Genomic DNA, 20,048 nt, shown 5'->3' with positions numbered 1-20,048 from the left:
AAAAGTTACTTATATCTTCCGACACACTAAAAATTTCTCTTATCAATTTCTTGTTCCGAGGTTGGAAGGTAATCTTGGACAGTTTTAAATTGAGACTGCTTAAAGTTGAACATCTTGGTCCTTATTTTTGATAGAAGTGGTTTCTCAAAATTCATATGAATAGCTTCGTTGATTCTGTGGCCTTGGATTAATACTCCCGCTCCAGTCTGAGCTAGCTGGGTGGGCAAGTCACTTAATCCATCTGAGCTTGTTTCCTCCACTGTTAAAATGAGGGGGCTGGTGACCTTGAAGGTCCCTTTGTGTTCTTAGAGTTACGATCCTATGAATGTTTGCGTTGTGTTTACTTATGTCATAAATGCAGAAAATAAAAGATAATTTATTCAGTTTTAAAATAGGGACATTTGTTTTGTGATTGAAAGACACCATTATTGCTGTTGTGTTGTATAAAGGAAGGTCAGTGTTCTAGGATTTAGAAGAAATGTTAGTACTAGATTTGCTTCTAAACGGCTAGGTAACATTTGGTAAGCAACTGCTTAATTTTTTTTGTCTTAAATTTTTAAATTTGTAAAATTGATTCACCTCCCAACGTGAATTAGTCTATGCTGGAGTGGACAGGGTAGATCTATTCTGAAATTCATTGCTTTTAACATGATAGTTTCAAGTATTCCATGATTATCAGTAGAATTTGTTGCTCTTTTAAAGCACTACTCCATCCAAATATTTGGAAGTTATCAGTTTTCTTTATGAATCATATTTCTTGCTTTTGAAAATGTTTTATCTGCAAGATGCACTATCATCAGTAGGATTTGTCTGTTAATCTGTTAAAATATTGTTGACACTGTTTCCTGTAGCCCAAGCTACTGGTATATCATTCAGATTTTATTTATATTAATAATTTAAACAAGTGCATTGTTGTATTTTAATGGGTGACTATTAAGCAAATATTTAAAATCTATTTTTTATGTTGTGGACCATTACTGCCTACTTACTAGTTCCTATTGTGTGCTAGGCAGGCATCGTGGATACAAAATTGAGGCTATTCCTGTCCTCAAGAAATTTGTATTCTCTTGGTGAGGTACAGTATTTTTAACACAAATAAATACAATGTATGTTCAAAATAAACATCCACAGTGATTGGTGGAACACTAACAATTGTAGTAATTAGAAAAGACTTCTTGAAGAGAGCACAGTGGGATTCAAATTAGGGACAAAGGAGAATATCCCATCACCAAGCACCAGAAATTTGAGCATATATGCTCAAATATAGTAGACCTGTTTGGCAGGAATATAAACTAAGAGGAGGTAAAGTATCACCTTAGAAAGAGACTGGAACCAGGAGAAAATAACAAAGAGAGCCCCTGAAACTTCTTGAACAGAAGAATGATTTGCTTTTTAAGTTAGCCTATATTTTAGGAATATTAACATGACAATGTTGGGAAAATAAAGAAGCAAGAAGACCAAATAAGAATCTAAAATCATCCACAAATGTGATATTCACAATGGAGACCTAAGGTAGTGATGTAAGGTAGGGATAAGAGCAAGAATAAAGAGAATATTAAAGGATAAAATCTACAAGATCTGGCAACTGTTGGATATGAGGGGAGGGGTGTGTGTGTGAGTAGAATTGGAAAGCTAAGAATGACTTTTATATCTTATAAACTTGGGTGTTTCTGTAAACAGAAATAAGGAAATTAATAAGAGAAATGGATTTACAAGGAAAATAATGAGCTCTGTTTTGGATATGTTGAGTTTATCATGTCTTTTGACATCTAGTGTATACAGCTGGAGAAAGAAAATGAAGGTTGTATGTATAGATATGGGGGTCATTGCTATAGGGAAGATAGTTGAATTGAAAGCTGTTGAGATTATAGAGAGTGCAAAGATAGAAAAGGAGAAGTCCTAGGACAGTCCACAAGTATACCTACAAAAAGGTAGATATGTAGGATATGATCTTGCAAAGACCACTCTAGAAAGAGCCACTGGACAGTTAGAGATACATAATTTGCAATAGAGGAGACTAGTAAATAATGTTAAATACCATGAAGATATCAAGTAAGGTGATTACTGAGGAAAAAGCCTTTGAGTTTGGCAATTAAGTGAAGATTGGTAATTTTGGAGAAAGTTCATAATTGAAGTTTCAGTTCAGCAACGAGGCCAAAAGTAAAATTACAGAGGATTGAGAAATGAGTGAGAGTAGAGGAAATAGAGACAATAAGTAACAAACTTATTTTCTGGGATTTTGAATGTCAAAGGCATAGTAGCTTGATAGTGAAGGATAGTCAAGTATTGTCATTGTTTTCTAGATGGGAATATAGATTCAAAAGTTACATTGCTAGTAGGGAATACAGTTTTAATCCAGATGCAGTGCTTTCCAAGAGATTATTCCTTGGGTGCATTCATTTCCAAGTTTTGTAGAATCTGAAATTTTGTTTCAATATTTAAATTCCATTGAATAACAGTAACAATGTTAGGGATATAGTGTGCTTAATGCTTTTAAAAAGTGTTACTATACAGATAATGGACCAAATAGGTTTTTTTTTCCTTTATGTGAGTGAAACAAACAAACAAAAAAAAACAAATTAAGAATATGCATAGCTATTGGGGTACTTTCAGGTAGTATTTTGGTCTTATATCTCTGTCAGTATTAATATAATTATTGTCTCTTGACCATGCCTCTAATGCCTTTATAGCTATTGTGGGCTTTTTGGGCTGACATAAAGGTTTGAAAGTAGAACAGGGATTGGAATCAGGCTTTAGGAGGTAAGAACGAAGTTAATGTTACTACCATGTCAGCAATCTATGAAAACAGTTTTTGATAAACTAAGTAGTAGTTGAAAAACAGCTGTATTTTGGGGATAGAAAGTGAAAAAGGAAGAAGAATGTCATAAGATCAAAATCGCCTTGTTATGAATTGTATATAAAGTTGACTTTTATGTCTGATTTAGATTCATTAATAAGTAAAGATGTTGGTATCTCCTAAATCAATAAGATTAAACAAAAAACAACCTTGTTGTATTGTTATCAGAGAGAAGGGGAGAGTCTGGAGAGTTGGAATCCCTCTTGTGCCTGCCTCAATAGGTGTCATAGTGAAAGGGTTGACATATGGCCTTCACTTATCTGATCAGAAGCTGTAGCCTTTAATTTTTCTCAAGTTCTTTCTCATTGTATTTAAGTCTTCATAGATGTAGGGAAAATTAAGTTGATTTAAAAGGTTTGGGAAGTTGGGGTTAAATAACTTAGTAGGTTCTGTTTATGCTGTTTTTATTTTTTAATATTCAGGTCAGCATTTTTAAGCACCATGTAGCAGTAATATAAAGACAAAAAAGGAAACAACCCCTAACTTCAAAGAACTTAGATTTTAACTGAGCACATTTACTGAGCACATTATGCAAGACAGTTTAAATGGGAAGAGAAGACTGACAACTTTGGGATCTGAAAAGGTATAAAACAAAGAGTATTTTGAACTCTTTCTGTCTGATACAATGTTAAGTGCTAGTAGTTGGAATAAGACAGGAAAAAGAAATGGGTCAGAATGTCATTATTTGCAGATGGTGTGATAGGAAACACAACTGTCTCAATCAAAAGTTAATTGAAAATGTTATTCAGTAAAGTTCAAGGCTGTAAGAGATGTTATATGTTGGATCTGTGACCTCATTTGTTGTGAATATTCTCTGCAGTGATACAGATTAAACCCAAAGATGCCTGCTTTTCCTGTTTTACCATGAAAAAATCCTTTCAGTAAAGTTTTAGATAATTTTTTAAAAAATCTCATTAAATAGCCATTAAATATTTGGGAATTGTTATATAGTCAACCCACACAGTCTCAAATTTACTATAGTTTTAAGGCTTATTAACTTCAAAACTCCAATTAATAATCATGAAAATAATAATAATTATTATTAATTTGGAAAACCCAATCCATTTTTACTGTTAATTTGGCCCACCGATAAACATAGAAATTGAGACTTTTGGGATACGTGTAATATATGATTTTGAATGAGACACAACTTGTGAAATTGAATTGACAGATAATTGAAGAAAATTAATGGACATTTTGACTGTGCAAAATTAGTGAAATAAAAATGATAATATTCCCCAAATTAATTTGAATATTTAAATTTGCTTTGAGTATTTAAATTGACCAAAATGAAACTAAGCAAAGTAACAGTGATTTCTTCATAGAATTGGATAAAATGCTTAGTATAGTTTATACAGAAAAATTTACTAGGTAAGATCTTGAAGGGGTTAATGGGAAGTACAAAAAGCTGGTGAATAGACATTTATACTTCTAAAAATAATGTCTTGATTAACTATATTGTACATTATCATAATGGGAAGCTGTCATGTAACTAAGATAGGTAAAATAAGATTATAAAGAAATTTAGGAAGGTCTTATGAAATGCAAAGGGGGGAAAATGGTACTAGAACACAATATACATTGTGACCAAAAAAGTGGCAGAGAAAAAAAATAATATAGAGATAAAGGAAAGAAAGCTGATGGAAACTTAAAGGGGAATAACTAGCAAGTTAGAAATAATTTATATTTGTTAATAATTTAAATATAAATCCATTCCAAACAAGTTTATCATGGTTTATTGAATAATATTAAATTGGCAGTTTTTAAAAAAATCATTACCAATGACCAATGGACTTGGTTTATAGATGCAAATTATACTTTAGAAATAATTTGTATTTGTTAAGAATTTAAATGTAAGTCCTTTTTAAACAAGTTTATTATGGTTTATTGAGTAACATTAAGTTGGCAATTTTTAAAAAATCACTACCAGTGGACTTGGTTTATAGATGGAAATTATACTTTATATTATTTAAAGATCTGAATTTGTTAACTTTTAGGATACATGGTGACTCTTCCAGAGAGTCCTCTTAAGCACTGGCTATTCCTTCCCAATATTCCAGTTTTTACTAGATGAAGAGGTCTGTCCTAGAAGCTAAAAAAATCAGTTTCCATTAAAACCTAATAAACAGAAAGGGTGGGAAGTACTTATTAAATATTTTTTAGTCTATTTTCTGATTTCTTCTAGGTTTGGGATTCATTCCCTTGATTTCTTTAGAAGTAGGCATGTAGCTAGGTTAAAAAACTTAGAGACTCAAGATTAATCTCTAGAAAAGCATAACTGACTATTGATGCCAAATAGGGATATGTCCAGCTGTACAAATAGACCCAGGAGAAGACCTTATTTTAGTGGTACCTGATGAAGGAAGTCTTCAGGCAGTATGCCAGGTGATACAAGGGTAGGAAGTAAGTTTAAGGAAAAAGAGAACAAGGTAAGATAGACAAAGCAAATGAAAGGTATGTTCCTAAGATGGATTTGGATAAATTGTTTTTTATAGAATCATTGCATGCAAGGTTAGAGATGCAGGAAGAATCTGAAAAGAGAGTGAGGGTATTTTGAAAGGTAGACTTGGGGGGGGGCAGCTAGGTGGTGCAGTAGATAGAGCACCAGCCCTGAATTCAGGAGGACCCTAGTTCAAATCTGGTCTCAGACACTAAACACTTCCTAGCTGTGTGACCCTGGGCAAGTCACTTAACCCTAGCCTCAAAAAAAAAAAAAAAAAAAAAAAAAAGAAAGAAAGAAAGAAAGGTAGACTTGGGGACTTGTGGTTAATTTTGTGTGAGAAAAAATTAAACATTTTTTCATAAACATTTTCTAAATTATTATTTCTATAGGGTGAAAAATAAGGATTTCAGTAAAACAAATATTTATTGAGGATTTATATATATTGAACGTGCTGCTTTTTAGGTAATTTTTTTTTCCCCATCCTGCTGGTAATCATTCAAACTAGCATGGATTCACAGACTTAGTCTCTGAAACAATTTAGCCTGTAAGAAAGTAAGAACTTAAATATAAATTGAAGATGCCACACATAACATTGGCAGTGATCAGTATTCACTACTATCCCTTCATCATCCTAACAGTGGTAAATGTGGGAAGGACTAATGAAAGTTTGACTTTGTAATAAGTTTTTGGGATGATTTTTCAAAAACTTGTTTGCATTGTTGATTTGGTTGAGAACTTTTGATTTTGAGTATTTGTTATTTATCAGGAATTCTGAATTGATTATATTTTCTTTTCTGTTTTAGGTTAAATTGATTAACTTCCCAGAACAACTTAATTACAAGAAGATCATTGTACTCTTTTGGAAAATATGAGAATAACAGAAGGTGGTTATTGACTCTTAGTTGAGCTTTGTAACTCCCCTTAAGGGTTACAGGATTTGGAAGCTGAATCAATGTTATCAGATGAGTTAGAGTCCAAACCGGAGGTAAGCATAATCAGCTGGGTTTATCTTCTTTCCATGGGCCATGGCTTATAAGTATTGTTTATTCTTTTTTCGAAAGAGGTTTTCCTTAGGAATTTTAAATTAGTGCTTTGTCCTGTCTCCTTCTCAAAGTATGTTTAAATTAACTGAAAATTACTGTAGATAATTTACAATATGATGAAATTTGATGAAATTTACATGGTTGAGAAGTAATCATTATAAGCATTCTGTTGCCAGAAACGTACCATATCTTTCCCCTTCCTTCCAGGCAGTTGGAGTCAAATAACTTGTCCATGGTCACACAGTTAAGAAGTATTAAAATGTCTGAGGCCAGAACTGGGCTCCTCCTTACTTCAGGACTGGTGCTCCTAACCACTGCACCAAATTGTCCCATACCATATCTTTTTTACGTATATCTAATATATTTCAAATAATATAGAAATGTAAACCAATTTTATTTGTTTTTTTTATTGGTGGGCATGGACCATGTTGCTACTCCTATTTAGGAATCATGGAATCTCAGATTTGAGAGAGGCCATCATCCCTTCTCCATACCTAACAAAAATCTTTTCTATAATACATCAGCCTTGTCTGGAAGACTGCAAATGTAGGAGAAACCATTATTTCTTGGGGCAGCCCATTACACTTTTGTGTGTGTGTGTGTGTGTGTGTGTGTGTGTGTGTGTGTGTGTGTGTGGTAAAAATTGTAATAAATACAACATATTGTTTTCAAAGCTATCCTGTTTTTCTGTGCCTCCTTTTAAGTTATTCTCTGCTGTACACTTTTATCTCCATCCTCTCCTCAACCTAGAGAAAACAAGAATTAAGTTTTTGTGCATATATGTGTAGAGAGATAGGCAGACACACACACACACACACACACACACACACACACACACACACACACAAAACCATGCTATACATACTTCTTTTAATCAGTTCTTTCTTTTGGAGGAGATGGCATCTTTCTTCATTGGTCCTTTGTAGTCATTTTGAGAGTTTATGATATTCAAAATGAATTAGTCATTCAAGTTGTTCTTAGGACATTATTTCTGTAACAGTGTATGTAGTTTTTTTGATATTGCTCTTTTCACTTTTCATTATTTCTTGTCTTTCTAGGTTTTTCTAAAATCAGCCAACTCATCATTTCTTATAAACAGAGTAGTATTCCATTACAATCATAATTCACAACTTGTTTAGCCATTCCCCAATTGAAGAACATCTATCATTTTAGCCAATCTGATAGGTGTGATATATCTCAAAGTTGTTTTAATTTGCTTTTCTCTAATTAATAATGGTTTAGAGCATGATTATATAATTTTCACATGATTATATAATTTTAATTATGTTTTTATTAGTTTCTTTTGAAATTCTTAACTTAAATGTGTGAATGGAATGCCTATCCATATCCTTGGCCATTTATCAATTTCATTCATATTATAAATTTGAAAAAGTTCTTTTTGTATTTGAGAAATGAAACCTCTATCTAGCTACTGTCTATGAAAATTTGTCCTCGATTTTCTGCTTTCCTTCTAACCATGGCTACATTGGTTTTATTTGTACAAACCCTGTTTAACTTAGTATAATTGAAATGATCCATTTTATACCTCACAGTGCTCTTTCTTTTGTTTATTCATAAATTGTCCCTTACCTATGAATCTGATAGGTAATATGTTTCATGTTCTAATTTTCTCTTAATATTTGCCTTCATGATGCAGGCCATGGATACATTTTGACTCTATCTTACTATAGGATGTAAGATAATTGTTCTTTGCTCAATTTCTGCTTTCCAATTTTCCCAACAATTTTTGCCAAATAATGAATTCTAAGCAGAATAAGTCTTTTTTTTTTTTTTTTTTTTTTTTTTTGACAGTACATATGCATGGGTAATTTTTTACAACATTATCCCTTGCACTTACTTCTATTCAGATTTTTTCCCTTCCTCCCCCAACCCCCTCCCCCAGATGGCAGGCAGTCTTATACATGTTAATTATATTACAGTATATTCTAGATACAATATGTGTGTAGAACCGAATTTCTTGTGGCACAGGAAGAATTGGATTCAGAAGGTAAAAATAACAGTTTACACTCATTTCCCAGTGTTCCTTTTCTGGATATAGCTGATTCTGTCCATCATTAATCAATTAGAATTGGATTAGCTCTTCTCTATGTTGAAGATATCCACTTCCATCAGCATACATCCTCGTACAGTATCATTGTTGAAGTATATAATGATCTTCTGGTTCTGCTCGTTTCACTTAGCATCGGTTGATGTAAGTCTCTCCAAGCCTCTCTGTATTTCTCCTGTTGGTCATTTCTTATAGAACAATAATATTCCATAACATTCATATACCATAATTTACCCAACCATTCTCCAATTGATGGACATCCATTCATCTTCCAGCTTCTAGCCACTATAAAAAGGGCTGCCACAAACATTTTGGCACATACAGGTCCCTTTCCCTTCTTTAGTAGTTCCTTGGGATGTAAGCCCAGTAGTAGTATGGCTGGGTCAAAGGGTATGCACATTTTGATAACTTTTTGGGCATAATTCCAGATTGCTCTCCAGAATGGTTGGATTCTTTCACAACTCCACCAACAATGCATCAGTGTCCCAGTTTTCCCACATCCCCTCCAATATTCATCCTTATTTGTTCGTGTCATCTTAGCCAATCTAAGTAGAATAAGTCTAATCAATCTTCTACATTACTGCCCTTCAGGTACTTAAGAAAAATATATTAAATTCACCTTCAGTCTTCTTTTTTTCCAAGTTAACATTTCTCTTTTGTTAACATTCTCAATTAATTCAGTTTATTTTTTAATATGGCCTGATCTTAAGGCCCTTTACCATCTGTTTTTTTTTTTTTTTTTCCTTAAATGCTTGCTCTTTTTTAATCAGTGCTTAAATTAATCTATGTAGTAATCTTCTACATATGCAGATTCTTGCCCATTGTATGCCACATTCATCCCAGTCCACTTTTAAATTTACAGTAAAGAATTCACACATCCTGCTTGGGCCTAGGAGGAGAGATAAAAGGATGAGAATGGGGTGCTGGGGGTAGGGATGGCGAATGGCTTTCTCACCATTGGTTGATGTCATGAGGATACACCAGTGAAATGAATAATGGGCTATCTAGTAGTTATCCCTCATTCTTACCACATCAGTGGAATTACTTGTCAAATCTTGCCTTTTCTTTCTCTAATAGAAACCACATCACTTAGGTTAAAGTATAATTAGGCACAGAAAAGCAGGATGTGTTATGATTAGCTAATGAAGGATTGTTTTAAAAATGAAAATACGTAGTATAAGTTGTTTTCTTCATCACTAATATTTCATGCTTCCATGCCAGAAGACTTATAATGTTTGGTTGTGGTGGTTGGTGATGGTGATGGTGGTGGTAATGGTAATGGTAAAGATGGGGTGTGTGTGTGTGTGTGTGTGTGTGTGTGTGTGTGTGTGTGTGTGTGTGTGTGTGTGTGTGTTTTAAAGTAAACTCGTTCTGTATTTTTGTCAGGTAGATATAATATATTCCAATGACTATATTCATTCTGTTTCTGCCTTTACTGGTTTTTACTCAAATGCATCTGTTATGCTTCCTTCTCTTTCTAGTTTGTCATTTTCATTGCAATTAACAGTTTTCCTCAATATATACTTTTATTGAAGAAAATAGAACTAATGCCATATACTAAATTAAAACATTTAAAAGTACACAAATGCATTAAGTTGTGCCTAATAAACAGATAATGAACCATACTTTCTGCTGAATAGAAAGGAAGAAACAGTTCACTATTGAGATGGGAAGATTATATCCCTCCTATGATGTTTAAAAGATTTTACTAATGCACATCTCCCCCCCACAGGCATATGTTTACACCCATGCATACTTATGTATATGTGTAAATGATATACTGTTTCACCTATTTTTAACCTATCCAGTTTCTAAAATCTGCCTTTTGCTTATCATATTTCTAAAGTCTGCTAAATCCATAGCCTTATTCTAGTCTCATCTTATGTCTCAATGATAATTATGAGTTTAAATTTTCTTGCCTTACTCATCTTGCTTGTAACTTCATTTGATTGACCTCTCTTATCTTCTTCCCCTTACAGCTGCTGGTCCAGTTTGTTCAGAACACATCAATACCACTGGGACAGGGTCTGGTGGAATCTGAAACTAAAGATATCACTTGTCTGTCCCTGCTGCCTGTTACTGAGACCTCAGAATGCAGCCGGCTCGTGTTACCAGGTAACATTTACAAATAGATGAACAAAATGGCAATAGGATGATAGAATCTGTAAACATTTTTTCAATACTTACTATTTATGCTTAGTGAATGCTTAGGGTTTGGCATTGAAAGGGGCTTAAACTGTTCTAAAATGCTCATGAACTGAATAGGTATAGTGAGAAAGTCTTATCTCTATGGTAACTGATGGATGAATATGGAAAGATGAAGAAACAATTTTGGACCTTTTAAGGCTGGACTTGATGTTTTAGATCTCTTGTTACCATGGCATCTAACACTTTGATCATGATATTTTTGGTGTAGTTTTATCCAGCAGTACAGAAATGTACCTTATTATTTTTGCATTTTATATGTAGCATTAAATATTGCCATATGACACAGAATCTATCTGGAAACCTCTAGGCTTTTTCTAGATACCATCTCATTTGCTCTTGGACTCCACTTGTGACACTTGTGGGGGAAGAAGGAAAATAAATAGACCAGAGAGAGAAGCATTTGGCAACTCCAGTCTGTTTCATGTTTGACACAGGAAGTATACTAGTTAGATGTTGCCCTTACAATAATAATAGAATGTTAAAGAGTAGTAAGAGCACTTAGAGAAAATATGTTCAAGAGACTCCTAGCCTTTTGGAGCATAAGAACTGTTTAATGTTAAACAAATTTACATGATAGTAGTTTTTTGTTTTTTGTTTTTATAATATTATCCCTTGTATTCATTTTTCCAAATTATCCCCTCCCTCCTTCCACTCCCTCCCCCTGATGACAGGTAATCCCATACATTTTACATGTGTTACAATATAACCTAGATACAATATATGTGTGTAAATACCATTTTCTTGTTGCACATTAAGTATTAGCTTCCGAAGGTATAAGTAACCTGGGTAGATAGACAGTAGTGCTAACAATTTACATTCACTTCCCAGTGTTCCATCTCTGGGTGTAGTTATTTCTGTCCATCATTGATCAACTGGAAGTGAGTTGGATCTTCTTTATGTTGAAGATATCCACTTCCAACATGATAGTAGTTTTGCCATTACTATTGAAACTATGTCAATTGTTGACTGAGAAAATATATTACAAGAAAAAGATAGCATGAAATTCAATAATGCTTTTAAATAAATTTGTAGCTTATTAATCACATCTGCATACTTTTAAAACATAGTCTTATTTAGGACATTTATTTGATCTATAGAAGATATGTTTGTTTACTTATTATACTAAGCTTAAATACTAAGAATACAAAGGAAGGTAAAACAATACCTTTCCTCAGGGAGCTCATTTTTAATGAGCTCAATGTACACATGTACACTCAAATGACTATACATACTAGACATGTAGACATAAAGAATGTGTATGTAATAAATGGAAGATCATTTCAGAGGGAAGATCTTATTGGAGGGAACTGAGAAATGACTTTTGCAGAAGTTGGGATTTGAGCTACATCTTGAAGAAGCCCAAGGAGGCCAGAAAGGATAAGGAGTGAAGAAAATGTTACACACATTTTGGGGTACAACCAGTGAATAGGTATAGAGTAGTTAGGTTGTCATGTTTAAGGAACAGCAAGTAGGCCAGTGTATGGGGGTAAGGTATAAGAAGACTAGAAAGGTAAGATGGACTAGATGGTAAAGGGCTACTACATACGTAACAGAACATTTTATATTTTATCCTGTCAGTCATAGAAATTAATATTTATAATATATTTATATGTAATATAATTAATATATTATAGTTTAAGTAGAGGGTGACATGGTTACACTGGCACTTTAGAAAAAATGAGTTTAGCAGCCAAATTGGGGGAGAGCCTGAATACAGGGATATGATGAGCTAGAACATTATTACGATAGTCTAAGTTCTTTATATATATATATACATATATACATATATGCTATAAAGGTAGAAATGACAGGACTTTAGAATAAGTTGGATTCTGAGGTGAATGTGAGGGAGGAGTTAAAGATGATGTTAAAGTTGTGAACTTGGGTGAGTGAAAGGATGCTGGTACTTTTGACAATAATCGGCAAGTTGGGAAGAGACCTGGTATATATTTTCTTTGAGTCAAAGTTGAAAATGACAATGAATGTTATCTTTTGTTGTTTTTATGATAAATGAACAATATGAGGTGATTGTCAAACTTGACCTTAGTGATTACCTTTAGAACAAAGGAAGTAATAGTTTCATTTTACTTTGAATAGTCAGAACACACTTGAGGTATTTTATTCACTTGGATACCACTTTTAAGAGGGACATTGTCACACTGGGTGAATTAGAGGGTGACCAGAAAGTTAAAGGTCAGGAATCCATGTCATATGATTTAAAAAGATTTGAGGGTGTTTTATTGTGGAAAAGGTTCCTGATAACTCTTCAGAAAGCTTAATTTTGCAGTATAGAATATGGGTTAGATTTATTTTTTGTAACTTTGGGAACAATGAGTAGCAGTTGCAAGAGCTTTTTAGACATGGAAGGGAATACTGATAATAAAACTCCAAGCACTTGGATGACTACTAAGAGATACCTTGGAAGGTGTTCTTCTATTAGATAGGGGGGAGGGAGGAAACTAATCTTTTAAGTCCTAACTCAACTGATTCTTTGAATTTTGTATTTTTTGATACTTAAAGTACATGCTATGAATGTTAAATCTGGCTAGGTGCATAATAAAAGCTGTTAGTTAATGTGAATTTATTATTTTATATAGGAAGTCTGTGTATTACTGTTTTCTAATGGTGCTATTTTCCCTCTTTGGAAGTGATTTGCAAGAATATAAGAAAGGGGACAAAATTCTATTTGGAACTTTTAACAGCAAGGTGAATATGTAGAACCAATGGTACAAAAAAACTTCCCTGTTTAGTCCCAATGACAGGCAGCTACACACACACTATCTCTCTCTCTCTCTCTCTCTCTCTCTCTCTCTCTCTCTCTCTCTCTCTCTCTCTCTCTCTCTCTCTCTCCCCCTCCCTCAGTTCCTCCCTTCCCCCCTTCCTCTGGGTCTGTCCTCTCTTCTCCCCCTTCCCCCATCTCCCCTGTCTCTATCTCCCTCTCTCCTCCCCCCCTCTCTTTTTCTCCCTCCCTCTCTCCTGAGCTTGGAATCTGGGAAGATCAAGTAAAAGAATACTTCCTCCTCCCTTTACACATACACACAATTTCCCATTTTCTTTTTCTTTCTTTTTTTTCTCTCCCTTCTTTCCCCAACTTTTAAATTTCAACTGGTCAGGGTTAGTTATATTTTTCAAGACACATAGAATCTTGAAATATGAAAATTATCAAGCATATGCTTGATAATTTTATTTTGTAATGTAAGGACCATTGTCCTAAGCTTTGTTTTGATTCTTATAGGCATTCTATTTTCTACTTTTAGAAGAGGAAAGCATTATTTTCTCATTTTATAAAAACAAACCGGGAGGATTTTATATTCTGTGACAAGTGATTGTTGTGAAAATCCATCTCCTGTCCCAAAAAGATGCTTCAAGAGCAATGGCTTATATAGCTTTTATTTACTTGAATAGGTTTAATGTGAATTCAGGTTTTAACAGGGTACCTCGATTTCATAAACTTCTGTTTATTTCCTATGCTATTGCTGCCCTTTTTGATTACCATCTAGCAGAAATTTGTTACTTGCCTTTAAAAACCCTGGTTGAGATTTTTTGGGGACCTCAGCCTTTTTGTGAAATGCTCTGTTAATGATTTGATGCTTATTGTATTGAATGTATTTTTCGGGGAAAGAACCTAATTTGATTTAATTTGCTGCTTTAATTGGCTGTATTCTGTAATTTAACTTCAATCGACTATATTCTGTAATAATCACAACATGTTAAGTATTCTGTAGGTGCTATTTAGCCTAATCTGCCAGTCATTCGTGTTTTGGAGCATCTTTTCCTTTCTGGGCCAATTTTCTCATTTTGTAAAAGATGATTCCTGTTCTTTGCTTACTCCAGAGAAGTAATTAGAGGCTATAAGATAAGAATTGAGCATATTATAATCCTGAGCTCCTCGGAAATAGATGCTATGTAAAGTGGTAGTATTTTCTCTTTACTAGATGATACTCCAAATCCTACCAGCTCCTGTAAGGAGGTTCCTTCGTCTGCTGTGTTGAGAAGCCTTCAAGTGAACCTAGGCCCTGACGGAGAGGAAACAAGGGCACATACTGTACAGAAGTCCCCTGAGCTTTTGTCAACTCCAGAGTCTCCTAGCTTGTTGCAAGACCTTCAACCAAGTGACAGTACTTCTTTTATCCTTCTTAATCTAACAAGAGCAGGTATCCTTTACTTTGTCCTAGACTCTGCTTTTAAGAAAAACAAAATATTTTGTGGATTATAAATATGTCATGCTACAGTGAAATAAAATTTCTGAGAAATTATAATCTAGTTTATGGCCATTGAGTTAGTTTTTAGTCTTAAGACTCAACACTAATTTTTGTGTGGCTTTGGTACAAGAGTTAATAACTGTTTAAATAAAAATAGAGATTTCAAAAGAATATCTTAGCTTGTCCCCCATTTCTAGGGAAAGCTTCTTATAATTCACCCTAAATTTACAGAAAAATTCTGTAGTCTCCCTCAACATGCCTATTCAAATGGTTATGTCCTTTGTTTAAAATTTCATTTGAAGCACTCAAGATTTTTTAAAGACACAATATCTTTATTACCTGAACAAGAGAATTTGTCTTGATATAAAGAAGATAAATTTCTATTTGACTGCACTTTGCTTCTAATGCTTTTGTTTTTTCCAGGCCTGGGCTCTTCAGCTGAGCACTTAGTATTTGTCCAGGATGAAGCAGAGGATTCTGGGAATGATTTTCTGTCCAGTGACAGTACTGATAGCAGTATGCCATGGTTCATTCGGGTTCAGGAGTTGGCTCATGATAGTCTGATTGCTGCTACTCGGGCACAGTTGGCAAAGAGTGCCAAAGCCAGTAGCAATGGTGAGAATTTTTGTTTATTGCTCCAATTTACTTAGTTAAACCTTAGTTTAACTTGGTATAGTATCTTACCAATTAAGTAGTTCTTCTTGTTAGAAAGTATTATAAGAACAATTTGTAGGTTTAGTCTTTTATTAAGATAGTTATTAATGGGATGACTTGGTGTGTGTGTGTATATATGTATATATATATATATATATATATATATATATATATATATATATATATATATATATATATATATATATATCTGTGAAGAAGAAATGCCACATATAAATGTTTTCCTTTTTTGTATGATCTTAAGTCATTGTTTTCATTGTAGCTGCAGAATTAAATGCCTAAAGTCTCTGTTCTCATCTTCTACATTGTTGTTATTATTTGTACTGTGTAGAAAATTAGGTTATGTACTGAAGTATTTTGGTAGAGTAATATTTGTGTATTCAGAATGTGGGCTAAAAGGGAGAATAATAGTTATTGGTTATCAAGTTCAGACTATATACTCTTCCAGAATGGGAAATGATGGAAGCATTGCAACCTTTTGAGGATAGGGTGAGAAAAAAAGATAAGGAAATTAGTAAAATGAGACATGAATGTAGCAAATAATCTGTTTCCACAACTATTTTGTATTAAATAAGACTCTGGAAGTATCCAATCTAACCTTCTACTCAAAATGAGAATCATATTTGTAGTGTTTCTCATAGAAGTCACTATGGGAGGTGGTTGCAACAGTAGCAGAAGAAACTTTAGGAGTTCTCAGCAGAGAGATAATAAAGGAATCAGAAAATTAATCAAAAACAGATTATAGATGACCTTGAGCTGACATTGGGAGCAGAGTCCTCTTGCATTACCCATACATAATTCTGGGTTGTAGTTGTAGGTCAGAGAAAAGCACTTTTAGCCCATCACAAGAGAGCAGGCTCCCTAATTACAATTCGAAGACAAAAAGGCGCACTAGTGCTTGAGTCTGTAGGAGAACAAAGAGACCTGGTCACAGTTCCAGAGCCAAGAGGAATATTAGTTTTCAGCTGCTAGGGATCAAGGGCCCTTCCTGGGTAAAAACAAAGAGTATAGACCAGGACTGCAGGGACCACCCAGATCATACCACATTGGAAGCACTGAAAATTTAAAGATCTCCAGAACTAGTTCTGAAAACAGCAGCCTGAAAAACCTTGAAGTTACATAGGTACATTGGCTCCCCACCCCAGGTGAACAGAAGCCAATTCTACATAAAGTTCAGAATTAAGAAAAAGGCTGGGAAAATGTGCAAACACCAAAAAAAAAAAAAGAATTTAGACAATCAAAAGCTACCATGGTAATAGGGAAGAACAAGACATAAATTCAGAAAAAGAAAACCTTCTGAAAAGAGCTACAACCAAAGTTTCAAAAGGAAAAAAATGCCAATTAAACATAAGCCCAACAAGAATTCTTGGAAGAGTTAAAGAAAAAGATAAAAGAGTTAAAGAAAAACTCTTCAGAGGGGTGAAAGTGATTCAAGAAAATTATAAAAAAGAATTAACCTCTTGGTAAAAGGCACAAAAAATACTGAAGAAAACGATACACTACAGAACAGAATTGGCCTAATGGTGAAAGAGCCACAAAAATTCCCTGATGAAAAGAATTATTTTAAAAGCAGACCGAATGCAAAAGGAGATAAAAAAAAAATTCACTTAAGAAAAGAATTGAGCAGAATTGACCAAATGGAAAAAGAAGTATAAAAATATATACTTATTTGAGGTATAACTTAAGAAAACAATTCCTTAAAAATTTAGATATGGGTAGTTTTAACCTAGTGACTCCATGAGATATCAAGAAACAATAACGCAAAATCTAAAGAATGGGATGGGGAGGGGAGAAGAAAATGCAAAACATCTTATTAGAAAAACAACCGACTTGGAAAATAAATTGAGGAGAGATTGTGATGGAATACTCCTATGCTATAAAGATGAGGGTGATGGTTTCAGAAAAACTGATGCAAATGTCATTGTACATAATAATATTGTAATGATGGTTCAAGTATGAAAGACTTAGTTGCTCTGATCAATATAGTGATCTGAGACAGTTCTGAAGAATGCTATCCACTCTCAGGGAGAGAATTGATAAATGCTGAGTGAAAATTGAAGTATAATTTTCTCACGTACGTGTATTTGTGTGTGTGTGTGTGTGTGTGTGAGAGAGAGAGAGAGAGAGAGAGACACACACACACACACACACACACACACACACACATGGTTAATATGGAAATTGGTTTTGCTTTATTTCACATGTATAATTCATAGTGTTTGTCCTCTATGGGTAGGGGAAGAAAGAGAGGGAGAGAATTTGGAATTCAAAATTTAGAGGGGGAAAAAACCCCAATAGAACACCATAAAAAAAGAAAGTCATTTTTTTCTGTTTCCCTTTTGTATTGCCACTAGCTAGGATTAGCTTTCCCATAAGGCACCTCCTTCCATTAAAATAGAATAGCTTTAATTACTAAAAAATTATTTGTTTATGTTGAATTGAAATTCACCTCCCTAAAACTTCTACATTTTAGTCCTTGATCCCCTCTTTAATCTTTTTTTTTTTTTTTTAAGGAACAAAGTGCAATACCTTCCTTTCTTGACCTTTTTCACACATTTTAATTGCCTTTGAGTCTTTTCAGGCTTCTATAGAGACTTTTACTTTTAGAGATGTCATTTGTTATTTTTCTTTTTATATTTTCAATACATAATTTTATTTGGAGTATTTTAACATGGTCAGATTATACCTAATTAGTTTTATGTCTTGTATTGGCATGGTTATTGAGCATGGAAAAGAAAGCTGACTGTTATAGTAGTCTATTTTGTACTACTACTTTATAGTAGACCTGGGAAAGTTGGCAGAATGGTACTCATTTCAGATGCTGTGTGGATTTGTAGGGAAAAAGAGATATGATTTGAAGGGTTTCCTAGGTAATTATATAATGTATATAGAGTAAGGTAGTATTTAAAAGATAATTGGGGATCAAAACATCTAAAGAGAAGTCCTTTTATTTACTCTTCTCTGGTTCTATTATTGTTTCTCTGTTGTAGGGGAAAATGTTCACCTTGGTCCCAGTGATGGGCAGTCTAAAGACTCTGGGTCCCTCCCTCATCTTCCTCAAGAAGAGAAGAGGCTGCAGTGCACAGTTGAGGGCTGTGATCGGACATTCGTGTGGCCGGCACATTTCAAATATCATCTGAAAACCCATAGGTAGGCAAATTTGAGATAATAGAGCTGAGGCCAAGCAAGGATAGAAGATTTTGAGTGGACATCGTCTGCATGATATGCAGGTTAAAAGAAAACATGGGAACTAGTTCTTTGTTGATGCCAAATTTGTTTTGCTTCTCAGTGAAAGGGATTTTTTCCTCTTTATGTATGGTCTTAGAAGTCTTGGTCATGGGACTGTGAGGATTCTATTATGATTGACTAGGAAAAGCAAAGAGAACTGTTAATAAATGGCAGAAAATAAAGCTTCCATTTCCTGATTCCAGCAGATGAATGCATTTATTTCTTTCTAAATAGAAATGGAAGTCTTGGTCTTTTTTTCTAGTTCTTATCTGTGTGGATTGAACTAGAAGAGAACATCAAACAGTTCAATTCTTTTGCTCCATCTTTTTTTTTTTTTTTTTTTTTTTTTCTTTTAAAGATATTTCCACTTTATATTACACAAAAAAAAATCAGATCAAAAAGGTGGAGAAAATGAGAGAAAAACTTTTTTGAGCACTCATTGAGTTTAGAGTCTTCTTTGCTAAAAGAGAGCCATTCTGGTACTAAAAGAGCCGAGGGATGGTCTTCATTGTCGGGGAGCTTACATAGTAGACTATGGATGTATACATTAAAGTAACATAAGACCTCCACTCCAGATGAATAATGGTATAGATCACGTATTGAAGTGCTGGGGAACTTCCAATGGGACTTTTTCAAAAGAAAAACTTCTAGGGGGTAGTTATTGCTTGTCTGATATTTTTTGCAGGAATGACCGTTCTTTTATTTGCCCTGCTGAAGGCTGTGGGAAAAGCTTTTATGTGCTTCAGAGACTGAAAGTGCACATGAGAACTCACAATGGGGAGAAGCCCTTTGTATGTCCTGAGCTGGGATGTGGCAAGCAGTTTACCACAGCTGGAAATCTGAAGAACCACCTTCGAATCCACACAGGTGTGTGCACCTGCCCCTTAGTGGCCCACAGGTCAGCTCCTCCTGAGAATAAGGCCATTGACATCTATGGAGCATCTTCCATTTAGGCAATGGAATGTATTCCAAGTGACAGTTCAACAAATGCTTATTGAACATTTTTTATATGCAAGGCCATGTGGTGGATGTAAAGTGATGTTATCATGATGTACTGGGAGCTGCTTGGAAAAATTAATAGGCACCATGGAATCGAGCAACAGAATTTATTGAGCAAGCTTGCCTTGAATGTGCAGAAATAGAAGATGCAGGCTTTGTTCTTAGTGATGAGAGTTAGGGAAGGGGAAATCCCCTTTTGGATCAGTGCGAGGACAGTCCTGTGATGGCACAGAATCCCCTGTAAAAGGAATTTACAGGCCCGAAACCTAGATTGATTTAAAAAAAAAAAAAAAAAAAAAAAAGGTTTATTGTAAGGGTTTAGAAGTAA

General features: G+C 34.2%; 2 protein-coding genes across 8 annotated transcripts in view; one reads left to right on the top strand and one right to left on the bottom strand.

Annotated features, from left to right (window-relative positions):
- The window catches only part of ZNF410 (zinc finger protein 410), a 32,911-nt gene that overhangs the window by 802 nt on the left and 12,061 nt on the right, over nucleotides 1–20,048 (top strand). For 2 of the 7 annotated variants that reach the window (XM_074290046.1, XM_074290043.1), the window contains exons 2-8: nucleotides 3,280–3,440; nucleotides 6,104–6,285; nucleotides 10,391–10,526; nucleotides 14,555–14,773; nucleotides 15,245–15,436; nucleotides 18,484–18,643; nucleotides 19,407–19,588. In XM_074290046.1, the coding sequence (XP_074146147.1) occupies nucleotides 6,253–6,285; nucleotides 10,391–10,526; nucleotides 14,555–14,773; nucleotides 15,245–15,436; nucleotides 18,484–18,643; nucleotides 19,407–19,588 (922 nt within the window). In that variant the 5' untranslated portion in view covers nucleotides 3,280–3,440; nucleotides 6,104–6,252. Of the gene's footprint in view, nucleotides 1–3,279; nucleotides 3,441–6,103; nucleotides 6,286–10,390; nucleotides 10,527–14,537; nucleotides 14,774–15,244; nucleotides 15,437–18,483; nucleotides 18,644–19,406; nucleotides 19,589–20,048 lie in introns of all 7 variants that reach the window. The other 5 variants (XM_074290045.1, XM_074290044.1, XM_074290051.1 and 2 more) reach the window with 3 other exon arrangements.
- FAM161B (FAM161 centrosomal protein B) overlaps nucleotides 19,814–20,048 on the bottom strand; it is a 39,764-nt gene continuing 39,529 nt past the window's right edge. Inside the window, exon 10 of the transcript XR_012486479.1 lies at nucleotides 19,814–19,986. The gene's annotated coding sequence lies outside the window, so the exon portion shown is untranslated. The remainder of the gene's footprint in view (nucleotides 19,987–20,048) is intronic.

The sequence above is a fragment of the Sminthopsis crassicaudata genome, chromosome 2, assembly GCF_048593235.1.
Source record: "Sminthopsis crassicaudata isolate SCR6 chromosome 2, ASM4859323v1, whole genome shotgun sequence".
Taxonomy (NCBI): domain Eukaryota; kingdom Metazoa; phylum Chordata; class Mammalia; order Dasyuromorphia; family Dasyuridae; genus Sminthopsis; species Sminthopsis crassicaudata.
The sequence above is the reverse complement of the archived record's forward strand: the minus strand, read 5'-3'. Positions and strand labels throughout refer to the sequence as shown.